Source organism: Eschrichtius robustus, chromosome 14 (genome assembly GCF_028021215.1).
Source record: "Eschrichtius robustus isolate mEscRob2 chromosome 14, mEscRob2.pri, whole genome shotgun sequence".
In the NCBI taxonomy this organism is placed as follows: domain Eukaryota; kingdom Metazoa; phylum Chordata; class Mammalia; order Artiodactyla; family Eschrichtiidae; genus Eschrichtius; species Eschrichtius robustus.
In genome coordinates, this window is record NC_090837.1 from 5,792,834 (window position 1) to 5,816,742 (window position 23,909).

The 23,909-nt window shown below is 45.1% G+C and overlaps 1 protein-coding gene and 2 pseudogenes across 1 annotated transcript; 1 reads left to right on the forward strand and 2 right to left on the reverse strand.

Moving 5' to 3' along the window:
* Positions 1 to 2,373: 2,373 nt before the first annotated feature.
* UBC (ubiquitin C) lies at positions 2,374 to 4,491 on the forward strand. The gene is made up of 2 exons (XM_068562509.1): positions 2,374 to 2,655; positions 3,501 to 4,491. The coding sequence occupies exon 2, from the start codon at positions 3,504 to 3,506 to the stop codon at positions 4,419 to 4,421; it is 918 nt and encodes a 305-aa protein (XP_068418610.1). The 5' UTR covers positions 2,374 to 2,655; positions 3,501 to 3,503; the 3' UTR covers positions 4,422 to 4,491.
* Positions 4,492 to 10,055: 5,564 nt separating this feature from the next.
* Positions 10,056 to 22,250, reverse strand: LOC137776973 (large ribosomal subunit protein uL11-like; annotated as a pseudogene).
* On the reverse strand, positions 10,526 to 10,636 carry LOC137777073 (U6atac minor spliceosomal RNA; annotated as a pseudogene).
* Positions 22,251 to 23,909: the final 1,659 nt, after the last annotated feature.

Here is a 23,909-nt window from a genome sequence, read left to right on the forward strand (position 1 = left end):
GTGAAACGGCAGAAATGCATCTCCGTCTCGGGGTGGGAGGCTTTGAGGAGCTCCAGTTCTTTATGTCTCAGCGTAGAAAGAATTCAGCGAGAGGCAAAGTGATAGATAAGGAATGATTTATTAGAATAGGACGCGTGTGAGCCTTCCAAGCGGGTGGGCGAGAGGGGGCTGCTCCCCGAGAACTTAGTGGGCTACAGCTTTAGAATCCAACAAAAAGTGGGGAGGGGGAAAGACCACCTTCTTCCTCATTCTTTTTTTTTTTTTATTAATTTTTTTTTTTTTTTAATCAGTCATCAATTTTATACATATCAGTGTATACATCCCCACTGCGGTTTTCCCCCCTTGGTGTCCATACGTTTGTTCTCTACATCTGTGTCTCAACTTCTGCCCTGCCTCATTCTTGAGTAGATATTAAGCTTCCATCATCAGTTCCTCCTCCATCTCAGGCAGGGGAGTTTTCTTGTTCCTCCATCGTCAAGTCAGGACTGTCATGGCACAGTGGAAATGAGCTAAAAGGTGGTAACATATATTAAAAACAGTAAATCATCTCAGGTTTCAGTATAATGTCACCCTTTCCTTATATGTTTGTTTTTAGTATGCCCAGAGGAACGTGTCCTGGGAATCATTAAGTTATTGAGCTCACTGGGCAGGATGTGGGTCTCCTTCCATCGTTGTTTGTTTCGGGGCATGTCTCATGCTTCTGTTGCATGGGTTTTTTTTGCTAAGCAAGCCTGCTGGTTTTGTGGTTAAGTAAACCTGCTTTCTTGAGTGAAAGACCCCTAAACTTACATACTTTTTTCTCTACTTACAATCCCCTAGTGGGATTAACTATAATATTTAATCACCAACTTTGTCTCTTTACTCTCTCCCTGTCAACTGGGGTCTCCTGCTAACCTGAAAAATGACATTTTATTTTTATTATTCATTTTAATTGCCCAGTAATAAATTCATTCTGAAAAATGTTAAAAATGATAGAGGTTAAAGTCTATTTTGAAAATTGCTCAGACCTTCTTCATAAGTACATACACAGGTTACCAAAGAAAATATATAGCAGTTTTGTTCTGATTCACGTTTTAAGTATAATGTTTAAGTAATATAATGTTCATAATTTCAAGCAGGAATGTAGTCTTTTCCTAATGGCAGAACATGTTTTAGTCAGTTGCCCCTTTTTCTATATATATATTTTTGAAGCCTTTAAGGGTAAAAATTAAAAACACTCTCCCCTCATTTGTACAAATAGGGAATATTTCTAGAAGAGTCCAGAAAGAACGGTGGCTGGGGAACTGAAGGCATGAGAAAGATTTTCCACTGTAAACTTCAAAAAAATCTGTTGGCATCATGTTCATATATTTCAAAATACTTTAAAAATCTGCTGGAGAAATGACATAGAGATCATAAAATAGATTGTCATAAAAAAAGGAAAAAGATCTAACTGACGATCTTTTTCTCTTCTTTTACCCAAAGGGAATTTGCCTAGAGAATTAAATTTTATATTTGGGATATTAATTTTTTTTCCCCAGGAATAAACAGAACTTAGATTCAATAAGTATCTTCTTAAAATCTCGGGCTTAAATAGGTTTGATTTCTGATTTCTGAGCTCAGCTAAATGTCAACAGAATTCAAATTCCAACGCCTCCCTGTTGATAATCAAGCACAAACCAGGAAGGCTGAAGAGCAATCTGGAAAGTTCTGTCACCTTTCAAGTCCAGGGCAAAGAGTTTTACACAGCTGTGTGGAATTTCTGCTTTTCTTTTCAAAACTCAATGTAGACCTGCCATAGGCATTTCTCCCTTGGAAACTTAGTTTTCACTCCAGTGTTCTGAGGAATTCCCGAAGCTCCTGACGACCCGTCTGAGGCGGGCTCGAGGCCGCGGCCCCGGGATTTGTCGAGTCATTCGTCTTGTCCCGGTGCCCGCCCGGTGGGGGATGGGCGCGGCCGCCACAAGTTTGGGGGCTGGACCCCCAGAGAGGCCTCGCGACGGGCTGAGGATGAGGGGGAAGTTCAGGGCAACAGAAACACTACCGTTATCTAATGAGACTCACAATAAACACCCCTCTTTATTCGCGGGGGGGAAGGGCAGGGCGGGCTGTGCGCTGGGGGAGCGGGAGCCCGACTCGGCGTGAGGCGCTCGGCCGGACGCCTGTCCGCCTAGGGCGGGTCTCGGGAACGGCGGGGCCCGCCCGGGCCGGGGGGAGGGGGCATCGAGGCCGGGGGGGGGGGGGGGGGCGGAGACAGCCCGCTCCGGACGCCTGGACGACTCCACGCCGGGTTTTCACGCCGCCCGCTCCCCATTCTCCCTCCCCTCAAGTCGAGCCCCGGGCAAGTCCGCGGACGCAGCGCTCAACGAGCGGGCTGATCCCTCCGCCCGGCCTCTCGGGACGGCGGCCCGCTCCGCGCCAGATTCGGCCCCAAAGCTCCAGTCTTCACAGGAGAGCATTTTATGAGTGGAATTAGTCGAGTCTGGGGTTTCTCTTCAGAGGGCAGGAGGGCTGCGAAAAGTAGTCCCTTCTCGGCGTTTCTGCGGAGGGATCCATCGGAGCGGCGCTACCTGTAACTATATAAGGAAGCGCCGGGGAGGCGGTAAGCAGGCAGTTTCGTGAAGGCTGAGAACTGAGTTGCGGTTCTTCTGTGTTCGCTGCCGCCACCACCACTTGGTGAGTAGGGGTCCCGGGGGTCTCGCGGCCGCGGGGGGCGCGGGTGGTCGACTTGCCCGCTGCGGCAGAGGGGGCAGCCGAGGCCTTCAGTCACCCGGGGCCTGCTAGCAGTAGGGGGAGCCTGAGGGGGAGGAACGCGGCAAAATGGCGGCCGTTCCCCGTCTCTCGGAGGGAGAAGCCGGACTCGCAGCGGCCTGTGAGGTGGGAGAGGGAAGATGGGGGACGGGGGAGGGGACTGCGGCTGGAAAGGAAACGCGAGAGGCCCGTGAGGCCTCCATGGCGGCGGGGCCCAGCTTTTCGGGGAACGGGGTTGGGCAGTGTGTGAGGGAATCGAACATTAGGGCCCGGTTTGACTCGAGCGAGAACTCGGTTTCCCGTCCCAGTAAGGGGACGTTAACTGCCGGTGCCACGGAGCCGTCGTGCACGCGCGATGGGGGAGGGGACCCGCTCGCCCCCGCGGTTACGAGACGTCATCCCTTCTGTGGGCTCATAATCGAGGGTGGGGCCGCCTGCCGGGAAGTGTGGAGGGAGAGTTTTTCTCGTCTCGGGGCACAGGGTTTGGGCGTGGGGTGGTCGCTGCCCTGTTGGCAGGGGACGCACAGCCAGTGAGGGGGGAGGGTAAGTGAGGCCCGCGCATTGACTTGGGTCAGGTTTCCCTGCTTGTCTTAAGTGCATGAAACCTTGGTTCTGATCTTATTTGTCAAGCTTTCGAGTTTTTGGTCAGGTTAGTCATTTGGCTAGTACACAGTGACGCATATCTTTGTAGCATTAGGTATGTGTTGACCTCTGAATTACCTGTTAAACGCTGGGGGGTTTTTTTGGGTTATTTTTTTTTGTTCCAACAGACAATGCAGATCTTCGTGAAGACCTTGACCGGTAAGACCATCACCCTGGAGGTGGAGCCCAGTGACACCATCGAGAACGTCAAGGGGAAGATCCAAGAAAAAGAGGGCATCCCCCCAGACCAGCAGAGGTTGATCTTTGCCGGGAAACAGCTGGAAGATGGGCGCACCCTGTCTGACTACAACATCCAGAAGGAGTCCACTCTGCACCTGGTCCTGCGCCTCAGAGGTGGGATGCAGATCTTCGTGAAGACCTTGACCGGTAAGACCATCACCCTGGAGGTGGAGCCCAGTGACACCATCGAGAACGTCAAGGCGAAGATCCAAGACAAGGAGGGCATCCCCCCAGACCAGCAGAGGTTGATCTTTGCCGGGAAACAGCTGGAAGATGGGCGCACCCTGTCTGACTACAACATCCAGAAGGAGTCCACTCTGCACCTGGTCCTCCGCCTCAGAGGTGGGATGCAGATCTTCGTGAAGACCTTGACTGGTAAGACCATCACCCTGGAGGTGGAGCCCAGTGACACCATCGAGAACGTCAAGGCGAAGATCCAAGACAAGGAGGGCATCCCCCCAGACCAGCAGAGGTTGATCTTTGCCGGGAAACAGCTGGAAGATGGGCGCACCCTGTCTGACTACAACATCCAGAAGGAGTCCACTCTGCACCTGGTCCTCCGCCTCAGAGGTGGGATGCAGATCTTCGTGAAGACCTTGACCGGTAAGACCATCACCCTGGAGGTGGAGCCCAGTGACACCATCGAGAACGTCAAGGCGAAGATCCAAGACAAGGAGGGCATCCCCCCAGACCAGCAGAGGTTGATCTTTGCCGGGAAACAGCTGGAAGATGGGCGCACCCTGTCTGACTACAACATCCAGAAAGAGTCCACTCTGCACTTGGTCCTGCGCTTGAGGGGAGGTGTCTAAGTTCTCCCTTTTAAGCTTTCGACAAATTTCATTGCACTTTTCTTTCAATAAAGTTGTTGGCATTCTCAAATAGTGTAATTAATTTATTTTTAATAAGTGTTTCCAGAAGATTTTTAATTAGGGGTGGGGTGTGAGGGATCAATGTTTCGGTCTACCAGATGATTTTGTGGTCACCTGGAGGTAAGAAATGTCAGTAAAAGGTGGCCTTAATATGGAACTGTAGTGGGTGAGTATAAATAAAAACCAGACGAGTTGGAGGTTGCAGTTAGAATTTTCCATGTGGACGCTTAGATGTAGATGTAAAACTACTGACTTTAAAAATACTGAGTTTGGGTGTGGTCCCTGAGAGTGGGAGAGTTTCTGGAATACCAGCAGGGAGGAGCTATTAGAGGGCAGGAGTGGTGGAAGGGAACCTACAGAAAAATCAGTTTTAGTACATAGCTCTGTTTAAATTCACATTGAGCTGCATAGAAAGTCGTTTGACCAGATGTTTCTTTTTAAAAAGGATGTGACAGTGTTTTTTTTGAATTTTATTTTTTATACAGCAGGTTCTTACTATCTATTTTATGCATATTAGTGTATCTATGTCAATCCCAATCTCCCAATTCATCACACCACCACCCCCTGCCACTTTCCCCTCTTGGTGTCCATATGTTTGTTCTCTAGGATGTGGCAGTTTAATTTTTACTGAAGTCTCATTAGGCGTTATGTTAGAAAGTTTAGTAGGAGTTAGTAGTTAGAGAAAGCTATTGTCATCATTTTTGCTAAGATAAGATTGTCAAGATTCTTTAATTTTATGTGACTAGATGAAAGATTTGTATATAGCTAAATTGGTGGGTGAAGCAGTTGGCTCTTGGGTCTTTTATAGTAGTGACATTTACCCAATCAAATGCTACTGGTAAGTATCTTTGTATGTCATAACTAGAGCCAAAGGTGAAAGGTGCAGGGAAGTTGGTTTAATATAAGGAGCTGGCACTGGTTGGTAGGTACCCCTGAAGTCAGAGGCTTATTTGAAGGACTCGAAATAAGGGATTTTTCTCTCCAAAGAGCATCGCGCCTGCCAGCTTCTCCCTTCCACTCTTCCACTTTTAGGGTATGCATGTGTAACTTCTGATGCAGAGGAAATTTTGTATTACTGCCAGTTCTAAAATACCTAAAGTCAACAGGCTTAAGTCCTCGCTTTAGGGAATCACAACTAGGAAATGCCATTTGAGAAGTTTGTCTTAGGCAAATCTGTTACTTATTGTGGGTTTTCACTTTATTGACACGAGAACATGTATAGTTCACTGGGTTTCCATGATTCACCCATGCAAATGAACATACAGGTCGAGAAGCAACATTATAAAAATCCCTGGAACTCCACCAGCACCTGTAACCAGTCACTGAATAGTTCTTGTGTAAGTAATTTTATTGCTCATTAAAAATAAGTGGTCATAGCATAGGGGAAAAACCTCAATAGCATCTTGAAAATGACGGCTCTGCAGGACAGGTTTTGCCAGGTTCCTAAGGCCGTGTTAGTGATGAGTGCTTTGTCTTCAAGTGTGAGACGGTCAGTGGCTAGTGATGCTTCAGAACGTGGGGCTGGGTCAGCTCATGGGGGGGACCATGTGTGTGACACGCAGAAGGATCTTGGCACTAGAGCATAAAGCTCTGTGGGCGTCCTAGGGGTGGGGATGCTCAATGGAGAACTTGCTGAATACGTGGCTCCTTCCTGTCAAGTTTAATGAAAGGAATTGCTAATTACAGGTGTAAACACTAGAAAAGATTTGAAAAACAATTACATTAAAATCAGTGATGGTGGGGCTTCCCTGGTGGCGCAGTGGTTGAGAGTCTGCCTGCCAACGCAGGGGACGCGGGTTCGAGCCCTGGTCTGGGAGGATCCCACATGCCGCGGAGCAACTCGGCCCGTGAGCCACAATTACTGAGCCTGCGCGTCTGGAGCCTGTGCTCGGCAACGAGAGGCCGCGATAGTGAGAGGCCCACGCACCACGATGAGGAGTGGCCCCCGCTTGCCACAACTAGAGAAAGCCCTCGCACAGAAACGAAGACCCAACAAAGCCATACATACATACATACATACATACATACATACATAAAAAGAATGTAAGCAGACAAGAATAGCATTAAAAAAAAAAATCAGTGATGGTACAAACAAAATATATTAAATACTAAAATATGCATAAGATATAGTACAAACATTAAAATCAATGATGAAGTGAAAGTTCCACATAAGCTTACTCCCAGGAAAATGAGTATTATTTGCCTATTACTGTTTCTAATTACAATGTATACATACATTGTGTTTTATAAAGTCAAAGGTAGCCCACCTAAGTTCCTAAGTAGTTAACCATATTCCTTTCCAGTGGTAACTAATTTTAAAGTTTGGTATTCCTTTGGGCTTTCCTCCTGTGTAGTAAATACATATAGTTGTATACATAAATACAAATAGGACCATTCACAACATAGTGTTTCTCAGCTTTTTTTTTTAAAACTAGGTAATTATGGACATCTTTCCATGCCAGCATATCAAGATCTCCATCATTCTTTTTAATACTCTAGTATTTCATTGTATAGATGACCTGTGACTACATCCTTATACACGTATCTGTCGTATACTAATATTTTGAAAGGATAACAAAAATACAAGATTTCTATTTAATAAGGTTCTTGGGGATAATTTTAAAAATCAGCCTTAAAACATTTTTTTTTTTTAAATGAGTTGCATCATTTTTTTTGTTTTTTTTAAAAAATTTATTTATTTACTTATTTTTGGCTGTGTTGGGTCTTCGTTTCTGTGCGAGGGCTTTCTCTAGTTGTGGCAAGCGGGGGCCACTCTTCATTGCGGTGCGCAGGCCTCTCACCATCGTGGCCTCTTTTGTTGTGGAGCACAGGCTCCAGACGCGCAGGCTCAGCAATCGTGGCTCACGGGCCCAGTTGCTCCGCGGCATGTGGGATCTTCCCAGACCAGGGCTCGAACCCGTGTGCCCTGCATTGGCAGGCAGATTCTCAACCACTGCGCCACCAGGGAAGCCCTTAAAACATTTTTATAAATAATGATTACTGTGTTTGTTACTGTCTCATATTTTCCTACTTTTATTTTTTTGAGTAGATGATACTTTAATGTGTTTCAGACATATAAAAAGTTTAAAACAGTATATAATGAAAAGTCTTCAATTTTGTCTCCCAGCCACTTGGTTCTCCACCTCCCCCAGTATGTGCTTTCAGAGTTTCTCTATGCATGTACAAGCAACTACTAATTATTAATTCCCCTTTATGCAAAAGGTAGCATACTGGCTTGCAGTCTGTCCTGCGCCATGCTTTTTCACTTTGTCTTTTATAGTTTTGACAGAGTTCTAATATCCTTTCATTCTGTATAAAGGAAACATACCTTTCATGTAATTTTCTCAAGAATAAAGACCACGAGAGCAACACAATCCCTAGTGAACATTTACAGGACCCTTCACCCAACAAATACAAGCATGACAGGAGAAATAGTGATATAGTGATGAATGAGAAGCGTTTCTATCGTCAAGGGATTCTGAGTCTAGTTAAAGAACAGAGATGCTAGACTTGCTCAGTTTCGTTGAATGATCTTAAAGCACCCCAAAGTTTAGTTTCACACTTGAGTTAATACTATGTAAGGATTCATTTACATAGATGTGATTGTGTGAATCTTGAATAAACCAGAAGAAAAATGCGTGGCTCATACTTGTTTAGTGTTCCTTTTTATGTTTTGTCTGAAAGCACAACGAAGTCCTCGTCAAGTTATTATAAATATGGTCCTCAGAGAGGTATGCTGTTTAGAGATTGGCAAGCGCTTTTTAACTCAAGGATGTCAGCCTTAGTGTGCAGTGCTATCTCTGCCGGAAGAGGGAGCTACTGGAACAGACTTCGGTTTAGTCATAAAGCCTGCAGCGCCCCCAAGCGGTGTGGTTGACTAGGCAATTTGTGCTTTTACTTTTCTATTTCTCACAGTGGGTTGTTTACTTATTAGTAAAAGTTAATTTACTGTCCTCCCAAATGCCTTTTACTTTATCCTGTTTCTGCCGGTCCTGAAGCCATCTCTTTTTTTTTTAATTTATTTTTTGGCTGCGTTGGGTCTTCGTTGCTGCATGCAGGTTTTTCTCTAGTTGCTGCGAGCGGGGCTACTCTTCATTGAGGTGCGCAGGCTTCTCATTGCGGTGGTTTCTCTTGTTGTGGAGCACAGGCTCTAGGCGCACGGGCTTCAGTAGTTGTGGCTCGCGGGCTCAGTAGTTGTGGGTCGCGGGCTCTAGAGCACAGGCTCAGTAGTTGTGACGCACGGGCTTAGTCGCTCCGCGGCATGTGGGATCTTCCCGGACCAGGGGTGGAACCCACCCCTGGTTCGATTGCATTGGCAGGTGGATTCTTAACCGCTGCGCCACCAGGGAAGCCCCAAGCCATCTCCTTTTCCATTCCAGCTGGAATGACTCCATAGCGTCTAATGTAGCTATTATTCAACGTAGATTCTCTGTTTCTTACAGTATCTCATCAGATCTAACCCCTCAAAATGCCCTTCTCCCTGCTTCTCTTATCTGCTGACCACTTTATTTTTCCCCATATGCTCCCTGACATTTTCTACTTCCTTGTTTCACTCCAGCTGCTCCCTCTTTCTAAAATACCACCTTTCCCCTATGTCTGACTTAAAAAAGTCTATAGCCTTGGCTGCAGTAAGGAAAGAGCTGGGTTCCTGGGACAGCACAGAGAGGTTATATCGCAGCCCAGAGAAGGCGTGTATAGGATGGCAAGAGGTCACTGGCAGAATTTCCTGAGGCAGGAGGCTGGCTGAGCAGCAAGGAACTATCAGCACAGATTTGTGGAAAGTGGAAGCATTCCTCAGAAACCCCCAAAAATATCAGGGAAGGGAAACTGGTAAGTGGACTTCCTAGAGGTGGTCACACACAATGCAGAACAGGTGGGTCATATGGGCTTTAAAGGAAATGCTGACTCCTCCACACTGGCCCACACAGACACTGGGTCACAACTCCCTGCCCCCTCCTCCCTATTGGTCATTCCCCTGGCATAGTCCAACCTGATGGGCTTCACTAGAGTTTTCAAAGGTTCCCCCCCACCCCGCCCCCGGAAATGCTTGAGATTGTAAAAAATACATTGTATCCAATATATGAAAATTACAAGACTGAATTTAAATATTTTAGAATCTTCAAAAGGTAACACATAAACTGGCACAGACTTCAACGCTGACATAGGGACTTGTATTTAAATGGGGGTACTTTTTAATGCAAGATATAATATGAAATGCTTTATATTTGGCCGTGGCATCCAAAGTAAAAATGTCTAGGGCCTACATTGGTCTTAAAATGGCCCTGTTCTTTTCTTTCATTTAAAAAGAAATTGAAAACAGATTAGACATTTTTTTTTCAAATGTTTCCCTGCCAAAAGAGAATTTTGAAAGTTTTTGGAATAAATCATCCCAAGAATGTCAGTATAGCTGATTTATTTTTTGATCCAGGATCCAGTAAAGTTTCATGCTTTGCATTGGTTATTATATATCCTTTATGTTTCTCTCTCTCTCTCTTTTTTTTTTTTTTTTGGTTTGGTTGTGAAATGATTCTTTATTTACGTGCTCCTTTATTGAAACACTTCCCTTTCTAGTTTTTAACTAACTGGGCATTGCATGGCACCACTGTTGATGTCATCTTTCATGTCGTGATGGTGGTGGCCATCAGCACAACACCTCACAGACCGGGCAGTCCTCAGGGTCTCTTGATGGTTCCAAGAGAATTCTCTAACCAAAGATCGGTGCTGCATCTGTCGGGCAATGTTGACAATCTTGTCAAAGTGATACTCCCACTGTGCTTAATGTTTTTCTGCTTCTTTCCGTCTCTTGGCCGTTCCTTGAGGACTTTTTGATGATCAGCGCAGAGGCAAAACGTACCGCCTCAGTCTGAGCCTGTTGGTTCTGAATGGTCAGTTTCACTGTCATCCTCAGATGCCTCCAGTCACTGGTTGCCTTGGCGATGTCATCACCAACCTTTTTTGGAGACAGACCTAGGGGGCAGATCTCAGGGGTCAGGGCAGATGTGGCACTGAATTCCCCACCAGTGTACCTCAGGCACACGACTTTGAGAAACCGTGGGTAGGTGGCCGTACTTTAACCATATCTGTGTTGTCAGGCCTGAGGGCCTCTTCTATCCTAGTGCAGGGGAGAGCTAACCTTCTCTCCCTTCACACAACACCCCTCCTCTGTCTCTCTTGTTTTTTGGCCGTTCAGCGTGGCCTGTGGGATCTTAGTTCCCTGACCAGGGATTGAACCCAGGACCTCAGCAGTGAGAGGCAAAGTCCTAACCACTAGACTGCCAGGGAATTCCCCACACCCTCTCTTTCTCTTAATCTAGAACAACCCTATGCCTTTTGTATTTCCTAGGACACTGACTTTGAAGAACCAGGCCAGCCGATTTAACAAATATCTCCCATTCTGGATTTGTCTGATCGTTTCCTCATATGTGTGTGCCATTTTGAAAAATATATATAATAGAACACATTTATTGTCTCCCAATTTGCACTCCACCTGTCTGTCCCTTCATCTTTCCGTCTTAGCTAATGTCTCCTCCGTGTCTTCCTGTTCCAGCCAAAGCCTTTACCTCTCTTTCTGTCACCCATCCAGTCCAATTCATCAGCAAATCCCATCCACTCAGCCTCTAAAACATAGCCAGACTCTTGTGGCTCTTTCTCCAGGCCAACACCCTGATCCGAGGCACCGATTTCTTTCATCTTAACCCCCCAACTGGTCTCTGCTCCCACTTGGGCCCTGGATGATCCACCCTCCTCCCAGTAGTGTGGGATGTGCAGATTTCCAGAAAGCTGATGGCTTGAGCCTATGTCCCTCATTCCTCATTTCTGACTCTCTCTTTGGGCAAATACAACAATCAGGAGGGTGTGAAGGGCATGGGGAGGGGGATGAGGCCCAGGGGACCCCCAGAAGGTGACAGTGTGTCAGCACATGGACCGCCGGCCCTCGTGTCCGGGTCTTCCTGCTTGCTGGTTTGCCATCCCAGTTAGTTATTGAAAACAAGAAGCCCTCCCCTGCTTAAAAATCCCCAAAGACCAGCCATCCTATCTCTTGGCCTCATTGCTGCTGTTCTGCCCCTATTCATTCTCCCTTAGCTGCACAGTTTTCTTTACGGCTTAGGAACAGCCCGAGGCTCTTCCTGCTTCAGGGCCTTTGCACTCACCTCTGCCTGGAATGCCCTCCCCTAGATCTTCCCATCAGAGGACCCACCTCCTCTCTCAGGTCTCAACTCCAACCTCCCTTCCATGACCACCATTTTAAACTAGTCCACTGGCTCTCAACTAGTCTCATCCCATGATCCACTCCTAGGTCCTTCATAGCGCTTCTCAGTATCTGGAATTTTCTGACTGGTTGGATATTTGCCTACTGTTAGTTCCCCTACCTGTTAGCATACTGATAACTCAGTCCTCGTCATGCACGGCACTCACTTCAATGCGAAACTTCTTCGTTGTCCTTTTTTTTTAAAAAAATTTTTTGGCTGCTCTGCCTGGCATGTGGGATCTTAGTTCCCCGACCAGGGATCAAACCTGTGCCCCTTGCACTGGAAGCTCAGAGTCTTAACCACTGGGCCGCCAGGGAAGTCCCAATCCGAAACTTCTTAACGACTCTGAGACCAAGGCATGGTGAACGTCCAGATTTTATTGATGCAGAAACTGAGGCACAGAGAGGTACAGGGAGGGCACCAGGCAGTCTGGCCCCAGTTCCACACTCTTTTTTTTTTTTTTAATGTTATAGAATATATATTTGTATAGATTTTTATTTATTTTTTTGTATTTTTAATTTTTTAATACAATTTTAAAGGTTACCTCCCATTTACAGTTATTACAAAGTATTGGCTCTATTCCCTGCGTTGTACAGTACATCCTTGAGCCTACCTTACACCCAGTAGTTTGTACCTCCCACCCCCTCCCTACTGATAACCACTAGTTTGTTCTCTGTATCTGTGAGTGGGCTTCTTTTTTATGATATTCACTAGTTTGCTGTATTTTTTAGATTCCACATTTAAGGGATATCATACAGTATTTGCCTTTTTCTATCTGACTTATTTCACTTAGCATAATGACTTCCAAGTCCATCCATGTTGCTGCAAAAGGCATTTTGTTCTTTTTTTATGGCTGAGTAGTATTCCATTGTATACATGTACCACATCTTCTTTATCCATTCATCTGCGGATGGACACTCAGGTTGCCTCCATATCTTGGCCATTGTAAACAAGGCTGCTAGGAACACTGGGGTGCGTGTATCTTTTTGAATTAGTGTTTTTGTTTTTTCCGGTTATATATCCAAGAGTGGGATTGCCCAGCTCCACGGTCTTCACCACTTATGCTCTCAGATCCCCGTGGAAGCACCACGAAAATTGGGTTTTTTTCTGTTTTATTGCTCTGACTGCAGCTCTTGGTGCTTGGAACCCAAAGCGTCTGATTCAGGCTCCGATTCCAAGAAGAAGCCTTTTATCTTCTTGCTGGGCTGGGTGGTAGAGCCATCACAGCAAGCCCAGAGCCTCAAGAATGGTCTGTCGTGTCGCACATTTAGGAGCGGCAGGATGAACGGCTTCAGGGAAGTCTCAGGGATGACTCATTGGCGTGGAAAAAAGAAAGACAAGGCCAAGTTGTTAGAAGTTCATAGCTCGATTCCAAGAAGCTAACCACACATGGCTATTTACATTTAAATTAATTAAAATTAAATAAAATGTGTTCATCCATTGCACTGGCCACATGTTAAGAGTCTAGTAGTGGGAGAATTCCCTGGTGGTCTGGTGGTTAGGATTCGGCCCTTTCATTGCTGTGGCCTGGGTTCAATCCCTGGTCGGGGAACTAAGATCTGGCAAGCTGTGTGGCGAGGCCAAAATTAAAAAAAAAAAAGTTTAGTAGAAACATGTGACTAGTGGACATGTTTCCATCATGGCAGAAAGTTCCGTTGGATGGTGCTCGTGTAGGTGGACCATCACTTAGTTAGAGCATCCTTCTACTGTTGGCTATTCACATTGCTTCCAATATTTTTCTACTATAATCCGTGGAACAAGATTATGACTATTCTTTTTTTGAATGTGGTTTTCTTTTTTTTTAAAAATTATTTATTTATTTATTTATTTTTGGCTGTGTTGGGTCTTCATTTCTGTGCGAGGGCTTTCTCTAGTTGCGGCGAGCGGGGGCCACTCTTCATCGCGGTGCACGGGCCTCTCACTATCGCGGCCTCTCTTGTTGCGGAGCACGGGCTGCAGACGCGCAGGCTCAGTAGTCGTGGCTCACGGGCCTAGTTGCTCCGCGGCATGTGGGATCTTCCCAGAGCAGGGCTCGAACCCGTGTCCCCTGCATTGGCAGGCAGATTCTCAACCACTGCGCCACCAGGGAAGCCCCCTGTTTTTTTTTTTTTAATAAGGTTTTATTTTGTTTTGTTTTGGCTTCACTGCGTGGTTTGTGGGATCTTAGCTCCCCGACCAGGGATTGAACCCAGGCCCTCGGCAGTGAGAGTGCAGAGTCCCAACCACTGGACCGCCAGGGAATTCCCTATATGGCTATTCTTACACATAGATCTTTGCCCATGTGTGCATGTATATCTGATAGATACGCTTCTCAAGGGAACTTGTGGGTCAAAGGGCACATGCTTTTTAAATTTAGACAGACTTTGCCAAGTCCCCCTCCAAAGAGGTTACACAAATTTACACTCTGCCAACAATAATCAACAGCCCCTGTTTCCCCACACCCTGGCCAGCACTGGGGCTTCTCAAACTTTGATCTTTGCTTGTCCGCTAGGTGAATAATGGTATCTTACAATAGTTTTAATTTGAAAATTATTTTAAGTTTCCCCTAACCTCATTCATTATTTCACCGACAAAAGCACTTTCAATATGAAAAACGTTTCTCCAAGTTCTTTGTATCTTAGTTGGGGACTTTGTCCTTCAGGGCAGTGTCTACTGTTTATATTGATTGCCTCACCCGTCACTGGTGTTGAACTGTGTGCTGCTAATTATTAGCTATGGTGGACTCAGAAGGAAGGGTAGAATTGGATATGGAACGCCCAAAGCTACAACAAATTATAAAAGGGCCCGGCTGTCACTTAGAAAAGTATGATGTTTCTCATAAGAGACTCCATTATCAGGTACAGATTGTTCATTTAACTGCACAGGTAAGGGGCTGTCACCTAGTCCTTTTCCTCATGAGTAATTGACTTTTTGCTCTCGGAATGCAAATCTGCCGTGGCAGATACACAGGACTGTTGACTTTTAAACCGTGTAACATTTAAAGATAATTTTGGTACTCCCATGTTTGGAGCAGCACTATTCCATAGCCAAAAAAGTGGAAAGAATCCAAACGTCTATCAACGGATGAACGGATAAACAAAATGTGGTGTATCTTATACATTAGGATATTATTCAGCCATGAAAAGGAAGGGAATTCTGACACAGGCTGCAACATGGATGATCTTGAGGACATTATGCTAAGTGAGGTCAGGCAGTCACAAAAGGGCAAATAACATAGGATTTCAGTTATATGAGGTCCCTAGAGAAGTCAGATTCATGGAGACAGAAAGTAGAATGGGGGTTGCTGCCAGGGGCTGGGGGAGGGAGATGGGGAGTTGTTGTTTAAGTGGGACAGAGTTTCAGTTGGGGAAGATGGAAAAGTTCTGGAGATGGATGGTGGTGATGGTGGCACAACAATGTGAATGTACTTAATGCCACTGAACTGTACACTTGGAAGATGGTTAAAATGATTAAAGAAAAACAGTGCACACATGGAACAGTGTTTAGGAAATAGGTGGAGAAACAGAAAATAGTCATAGAGGCTCCCATTTGGGAACTTCTTCTATTAGGGATTGAACCCGCTCCCCTGCAGTGGAAGCACAGAGTCTTAACCACTGGACTTCCAGGGAGTTCCCTGTTATGTGTCTTTTTATTTTTTTATTTCTTTATTTTAAAAAAATGTATTTATTTATTTTTGGCTGCATTGGGTCTTTGCTGCTGCGCGCGTGCTTTCTCTAGTTGTGGTGAGCAGGGGCTACTCTTCATTGCAGTGCACGGGTTTCTCTTGTTGCAGAGCATGGGCTCTAGGTGCGTGGGCTTCAGTAGTGGCACGCGGGCTCAGTAGTTGTGGCACACGGGCTTAGTTACTCCGCGGCATGTGGGATCTTCCCAGACCAGAGCTCGAACCCGTGTCCCCTGCATTGGCAGGCGGATTCTTAACCACTGAGCCATAAGGGAAGCCCTCTTATGTGTCTTTTTAAAATCACAATTTAAAATGTTTAAAAAGTATTTTTAAAAAACAAGCGCACCAAATATGTCATAATATTAAGGTTCAAGAGAGCCGGATGCTGAATATGTTATTCCCTATCCTCTCATGAATGTTTAAAATATTCCACAATCAGGAAAAAATTCTGAAAGTAGTTCTTTAGGGTACATGGGCAAAAAAAAACTGTGATGTAGAATCTTTTTAGACTTTATGCAAATCTTTAGACTTTAAAAGCAGCAATAAGGCTTTGATTATCTTTTTAAAATTATGAATTTATTTATTTACTTATTTATTTATTTGGCTGCATTGGGTCTTCACTGCTGTGCACAGGCTTTCTCTAGTTGCGCAAGCAGCGAGCGGGGGCTGCTCTTCGTTGCAGTGCACGGGCTTGTCATTGCGGTGGCTTCTCTTGTTGCAGAGCACGGGCTCTAGGCGCGCGGGCTCAGTAGTCGTGGCTCGCGGGCTCTAGAGCGCAGGCTCAGTGGTTGTGGCGCATGGGCTTAGTTGCTCTGCAGCATGTGGGATCTTCCCAGACCAGGGCTCGAACCCGTGTTCCCTGCATTGGCAGGCAAATTCTTAACCACTGCGTCACCAGGGAAGTCCCATATCTTTTTAAAATTAAAAAAATACATATACACAATTTTAAAAAATTCAACTGTATTGCTTTGATTATCTATTGCTGCTTCATAAACCATTCCGAACTTAGCGGTGGAAAACCACTATGATCTACTATGCTGATCTCCCAGGGTTCTGGGGTGAGTGGGCTCAGCAAGGTGGTCGCTGCAGGGATCTCTCATGTGCTTGGGGTCAGAAATGGCTGGAGGAGTCAGGGAGGCTTCCTCCCTCACTCGTTTGGCATCAGGAGCTGGTTTTGGCTGGGACCTCAGTGGGGGCTCTTGCCAGAACTCTACACAGAGCAACTTCATGTGGTCAGAGGTTCCTCCCAGCATGGCGGCTGGTTTCCAAGAGCCAGCAGCCCTTGAGAGCCAGACGAACACTGCATCACTTCTGCCACCTTCTGTGCATTAGAAGCAAGTACAGCTAGAAGGTACAACTTCAAGGTCATGTTATTAAAAAGGAATCTGGTTGTCCTCCGCTCACTTTCCCTCTGCCCTTGGGCTTGAATGGGGACAGGGTGCCAGTGGGCCAGCTCTGACCCTCGCGGGCGGGGTAAGTGTGTGGCAGAGCAGCGAGACAGCTGCCTAAACATTCAAGGGGAAGAGAATCAGTTTCTACCTTTTTGTTCTGGTTTTTGCTTTCTTCCCTCCCCCCCACCCCCAATGTGGTTAAAAAACACATAACATATAATGTACCATCTTAACCATTTTTAAGTATGCAGTTCAGTAGTGTTAACTATATGCACATCATTGTACAACAGATGCCCAGAACTTCTGCATCTTGCAAAACTAAAAGTCACTGAATAACAACTTCCCACCCCACTCCACCCAGCCTCTGGCAACCAGAATTCTACTTTCTGTCTCTATGAGTTTTACTACTCTGGGTACCTCATATAAGTGAAATCATACAGTATTTGTCTTTTTTGTGACTGGCTTATTTCACTTAGCATAATCGCGTCAAGGTTCATCCATGTTGTACCATGTGACCGGATTTCCTTCCTAATTTTTAAGGCTGAATAATATTCCATTGTATGTGTATACTACATTTTGTTTATCCATCCATCAGTGGACTCTTGGATTGCTTCGACCTCTTGGCTGTCATAAATAATGCTGCTATTTGCATGGATGTGCAAATATCTCTTTGAGATCCTGCTCTGAATTCTTTCGGGTATATACTCAGAGATGGAGTTGGTAGATCATATGGTAGTTCTATTTTAATTTTTTGAGGAATTGCCATACTGTTTTCCATAATGGCTGCACCATTTTACATTCCCACCAACAGTGCCCAAAGTTTCCAATTTCTTCACATCCTTCCCAACACTTGTTATTTTCTGTTTTGTTTGTTTGTGTGTTCATTTTGTTTCGATAGTAGTCATCCTAATGTGTGTAAGGTGATATCTCACTGTGGTTTTGATTTGCATTTCTCTGATGATCAGTGATGTTGAGAATCTTTTCATATGCTGGTTAGCAATTTGTATAACATCTTTGTAGAAATTTCTATTCAGGTTCTTTGTCCATTTTTAAATCGGGTTATTTGATTTTGGGGTTGTGGAGTTGTAAGAGCTCTTTATATATTCTGGATTAACCCCTTAGTAGATATATGATTTGCAAATATTTTCTGCCATTCTGTAGGTTGCCTTTTCGCTCTGTTGACTGTGTCCTTTGGTGCATAACAGGCTTCACCTTTACATGGATAAATGTCAAAGAATTTGCAGGCATGTTTTAAAGCTACTACAAGCATGAAAGGGTTTTGGGGGGGGAAAAAATGTCTCCCTCTGCTCTGACTGCCTTCCGCAGAGATAACCTCTGTTACTGGTTTCTTGTGCAGCTTTCCAGAGGTTTTCTTTGAGGATTTGTGATGTAAAGTTTCCATAGAAATTGTGCACAGTTTGTATTTATGCAAAATGAACTACGAGGTGGACCTTGGATCCTCTGGAACAGGTCTCTCAGGACCTCATAACCCTCATTTGTAACATAGGACAGTTGGAGTGGGTGATTTGCAAAGACCCTACATCCTGGATGAACACGGGCCACATGCTGGAAAAGAGCACTTTCCCACACGCTTCTGGAGCCTCCTTTCACTCGGTTTATGGAGGTTTGCTCTTGCCTTGGAAGGTGATTTCTTAAAGGAGAAAGCATTTGCTCTGAGCAGAGTCTGAGTTGTTATTTCACGGGACTCTAAGAGTTTGTGTTTTGTTTCACTTAAATAAGAACACATTTCCTCTTCTCAGTTCTGTGCTGGGCAAAACTCTAATTTCAGTTCTTACTTTTCAGAAATTGCAAAGGATGTGAAACGTAGCACAGGAAGAAACAAATCTGCTGCCTTGGCCTAAGATTCTTCTCCAATCTGAGATTCTTAGTGTTGAATGAAAAAGGTTCTCAGACACCAGTGAGTGTCATGATGGGCTGGATTGTGGATTAACAATGCAGAATTCTTGGAGTTTCAATCCACACCCGCTGAATCAATCTTTGGACTTGGCTATAAATATACAACTTCACTTATCATGGAAGAAAAGATCCAATTTACAATAGCAACCATAATGATGAAATATTTAGCAGCAAACGTCTCAAGGAATGTGGAGGATATAAATATAAAAGGTGTTAAAATTCTACTATTAAATATAAAAGGAAGCTTGGATGAGTGGCGAGATGATCTTTGTTCTTAGAGAAGAAGAATCCATTTTGGAATGATGTCAGAGTTCCCTAAATATAGCCAGAAATCAATGCAATCTCAGTTAAATAACCAACAGGAAATTATGGGGGACTTTGAGAAAATGGTGCTGAAGTACACAGAAAAAAGTGAATACATGAGAATTGTCAGGAAAATTCTGGAAATGGAGACTAGAGAGGGGAGATTAGCTTTACCAAATATTATAATGAATTATAAAGGTGGAGTATTAGATACAGTTGGCCCTAGAGAAGGAATGGCTGGATTGAGCATTGTCATAAGAGAAAAATCCAGAGAGATGAAAGTATATAAAGAAACTGGCTTGTTAAAGATGGTGACTTCATTCAATGGAGAAAGGACTCGTAATACATTGGATTGGCATAACTGGATTCCTTTCTTACTCCATAGCTGAAAACAAATTAATTCCAAATAGAGCAGAGATATAAAAATAGAAACACCTGCAAATCACTGGAAGAGAATATAGATTTTTAAAAAATTCTTGGTTTGGGAGACTTTTCTGAATATAACACAAAACTAAGAATTCATAGAAAAAGTAAATCTGATCACGAGAAAATAAAATTTCATCTTTTGCAAAATATTGAAGGCAAAGCTGACTTGGAAAATATATTTGTAACTCTGATGTTAGGCAAAGAATTGGTGTCCTTCATATACAAAGAGCGAGTGCTAACAAACAAGCCAGTAGAAGAAATGATCACAGGAGGTCAATGTGAAGTTCACAAATGGCTGATAACTATATGAAAAAATGTTCGGCCTCATTTATAATGAAAAGAAGTGCAGAGCCAAGCAATTAGTAATTTTTCACCTCTCCAGTGTGCGAAAATGAAGAGTTTGATAATACCCAACTGTTGAGGATACAGAAAAGGTTCTTGTGTATACTGTCACTGGGAGTATAAATGGTGATACTCTTTTTGGAGACTGGCTTGGAAAAGCTTTTCAAAATGAAAAAGGTGCATACTTTGGATCCAGCGGGCTCAGGGCTGGGTGTTCAATCCCATGGAAATGCAGGTGGCACTGGTGGTTGCCCCGCCAGGATCTTTCTCCCCCTTCGACCTCTGGGGCAGAACCCCCTCCTCTACAACGCATGTGTCCTGCGTGAATGCTGATGGGCCCACCCAGCAAGATGTAGACAGGGCCTCCAATAAGCCCCTAAAATAAGACTTTCTGGTAACTTTTAAACAGAGGCTGAAGTCAAAAGGACGGCGAAGCCACAGCTGGTTGGAGAGTCTTTCCAGGCAGAGGGAACAGCATGTGCAAAGGCTCGTGGCTGGAAGGAGTAGCACCGTAGGGGTGTGGGTTCCTGGGTCATATCACTTTGAGGGCTCTGGGTGGTAAGTAAGGAAAAATCCAATCAAAAGCTACTCGAACAATAGAGACCTTTGTTACGTTGCATAACAAGAAGCCAGAAATGGGGCTGCTCCAGTAGGGGTTAATTTAGTACCTGAACATCGCCACAAGGACCCAGATTCTGGCTTTTCCCGTTGGCTGTCAGAGCACAGAATTGAATGAACTGTAATCTGTGGTTCACACCACAATCTCATCATTTGGTCCATTCAAGTCCTGCTTATGTTCTTTTTAACAGTTGGATTCCATCTATATGAACTGTGCGAATAAGCAAATCCACATAGACAGAAAGCAGATTAGTGGTTGTCAGGGGCTGGGGGAGGGGGAGCAGGGAGTGACTTTTTTAAAGAGTATGGGGTTTCTTTTGGGGGAGATAAAAATGTTCTGGAATTAGATGGTGGTGAGAGTTGTACAACATTATGAATGTACTAAAACCCACAGAATCGTACGCCTTCAAAGGCTGAACTTTATGGTGTGTGACTCAATAAAATTATTATTTTTAATAGGAGCACACCGGTTTTTTTTGGTTTATTTGTTTATTTACTTATTTAGTTTTGGCTGTGTTGGGTCTTCGTTTCTGTGCGAGGGCTCTCTCTAGTTGCGGCAAGCGGGGGCCACTCTTCATCGCCGTGCGCGGGCCTCTCACTATCACAGCCTCTCTTGTTGCGGAGCACAGGCTCCAGACGCGCAGGCTCAGTAATTGTGGCTCACGGGCCCAGCTGCTCCGCGGCATGTGGGATCTTCCCAGACCAGGGCTCGAACCCGTGTCCCCTGCATTGGCAGGCAGATTCTCAACCACTGCGCCACCAGGGAAGCCCTAAAATTGTTTTTTTAAAGAGGAAGTTAAGGGACTTCCCTGGTGATTCAGTGGTTAAGACTCTGCCCTTCTACTGTGGGGGGCCCCGGTTCGATCCCTGGCTGGGGAACTAAGACCCTGCATATCATGTGATGCGGCCAAAAAGGGGGCAGGGGAAAAAAAGTTAATTGGTTAACGAAAAAAAAAAATTTTGGCCATACCGCACAGCATGCAGGATCTTAGTTCTCCCACCAGGGCTTGAACCTGTGCCCCCTGCAGTGGAAGCACAGAGTCCTAACCAGTGGACAGCCAGGGAATTCCCCTTGTTATTTTAAAGTAATCCATCATCCAAAATAAAAACCAAGACTTTGGCAATGACTGAGATCTGACTTTGTATGGTCCCCCCACCCTATTTTTCCTCACCATCCTCCAAAATCTGTCTTCAACATTGCCTTGTTTTTTCATATATACACACAAATATAGAGAGGGATGCAAACTGTGTGTGTGTGTGTTTTAAAACTTCCGTTGTTTTTAGCAGGGAGGGATAAATTGGAAGTTTGGGATTGACATATGCACACTGCTATATTTAAAATAGATAACCAACAAGGATCTACTGTATAGCACAGGGAACTCTACTCAATACTCTGTAATAACCTAAATGGGAAAAGAATTTGAAAAAGAATAGATACATGTTTATGTATAACTGAATCACTTTGCTGTACACCTGAAACTAACACAACATTGTTAATTAACTATACTCCAATACAAAAAAAAAACAACTTCCGTTGTTTTTACCTTGGCTTTATAACGATAACATATAATATCATAAGGATGCCAGGTCCTAGGCCTGAGGAGGGCTTTGCAAACTCTGCTGGCCAAGCACAGTCAGGGCTCTGTGAGCTGGGGAGGAGGGCCCGAGGAATGCCTGCTGGGCAGACCTCTGCTGTCGGAGTCTGCAGTGGAGCTTTTGGAGGTTTTCAACTCTGAAAAAAATTATGGTGCCCTCTCCCAAAGAAGTGATTCAAAATAACCACATGGCTCAGCAGTAAAGTGCGTAAAGCAAGTCTAACAGCTTGCTTGCTTGCTTGTTTATTTTTTTGGCCTCACCTCATGGCATGAGGAACTTCTCCGACCAGGGATTGAACCCGTGCCCGCTACAGTGGAAGCCCGGAGTTTTAACCACTGGACCACCAGGGAAGTCCTCTAACAGCTTTCTGATGATCTTCTCACACTGGCCACTTGGATGCATTTAAAAAATATTAAATACAAAATCGTTTCAGAATTGTACGAGTGGAACAGGCGGCTGCGGGACAGGCGAGGGAGGGGCCTGACTTCATCAACTAGGCCTTTCTGTTTCTCTTGAATTTTGTAGCTCTTAGGCTCTGAAATCTGAAGACCTGGGTTCAGATTCAGGCTTGGTCACTGTCTGGTTGTGTGACCTTGGACAGGTCACTTCACTGCTCTGTGCCTCAGTTTCCTCATCTGGAAAGTAGGGCTATTACGGGTTCTGACTTCAGAGGGTCAGCGTGAGGATTCAGTGAGCAAAGATATAAAGCATTCAGAACAGTGCCCGGCACAGTTCAGGGTCCCTAAATGTCAGCTGTTATTTTTTAAAAATATTTATTTATTTATTTATTTTGGCTGTAGCAGGTCTTAGTTGTGGCACGTGGGATCTTCATCGCGCCATGTGGACTTCTCAGTTGCGGCATGCGGACTTCTTAGTTGTGGCATGCATGTGGGATCTAGTTCCCAGACCAGGGATTGAACCTGGGCCCCCTGCATTGGGAGTGTGGAGTCTTACCCACTGGACCACCAGGGAAATCCTAATGTCAGCTCTTATTATGATCAATATCTGTTATGGTTGAACTGTGTCCTCCAAAAAGGTACACGGAAGCCCTAATCCCCTCAGAACGTGACCTTGTTTGGAAATAGGGTCATTGCAGATTAGTGAAGATGAAGTCATATTGGAATAGGGTGGGCCCCTAATCCAAGATGACTGGTGAGACGCCTTTTTTTTTTTTTTTTAATTTAATTTTATTTATTTATTATTTTTATTTTGGGCTGCATTGGGTCTTCGTTGCTGCACGCGGGCTTTCTCTAGTTGTGGCGAGCGGGGGCTACTCTTCCTTGCGGTGCGCGGGCTTCTCATTGCGGTGGCTTCTCTTGTTGCGGAGCACGGGCTCTTGGCGCGCGCAGGCTTCAGTAGTTGCGGCTCACGGGCTCTAGAGCGCAGGCTCAGTAGTTGTGGCACACGGGCTTAGTGGCTCCGCGGCATGTGGGATCTTCCCGGACCAGGGCTCGAACCCGGCTCCCCTGCATTGGCAGGCAGATTCCTAACCACTGAGCCACCAGGGAAGCCCGAGACGCCTTTTAATGGGTCTGTGGGTCAGCGATCTGGGTACAGCTTAGCTGGGTGTTCTGTTCAGGGCCTCTGAAGACGCACAGGGAGAAGATGGCCACGTGACAAGATGTGTCTACAAGTCAAGGAACACCAAGGAAGCCAGCAACCACCAGAAGCTGGAAGAGGAAAGGAAGGATCCTCCCTTAAGAGCCCTCAGAGGGAGCGTGACCCTGCCCACACCCTGATTCCAGATTTTAGCCCCCAGAATTATCAGAGAATGCATCTCTGTATTTTAAGCCACCCCGTTTGTGGTACTTTATTACAGCAGCCCAAGGAGACTAATACAATATCTATTGCAAATTATTTGATAAAGTCAAAGAAAAGCAGTGCTTGAAAGCGATTCTTCCTCTATTTCTTCTTGTGCCCTGGA

Coding starts and splice junctions, on each gene's coding strand:
- UBC (XM_068562509.1), top strand. CDS start 3,504: ATGCAGATCTTCGTGAAGACCTTGACCGGTAAGACCATCACCCTGGAG.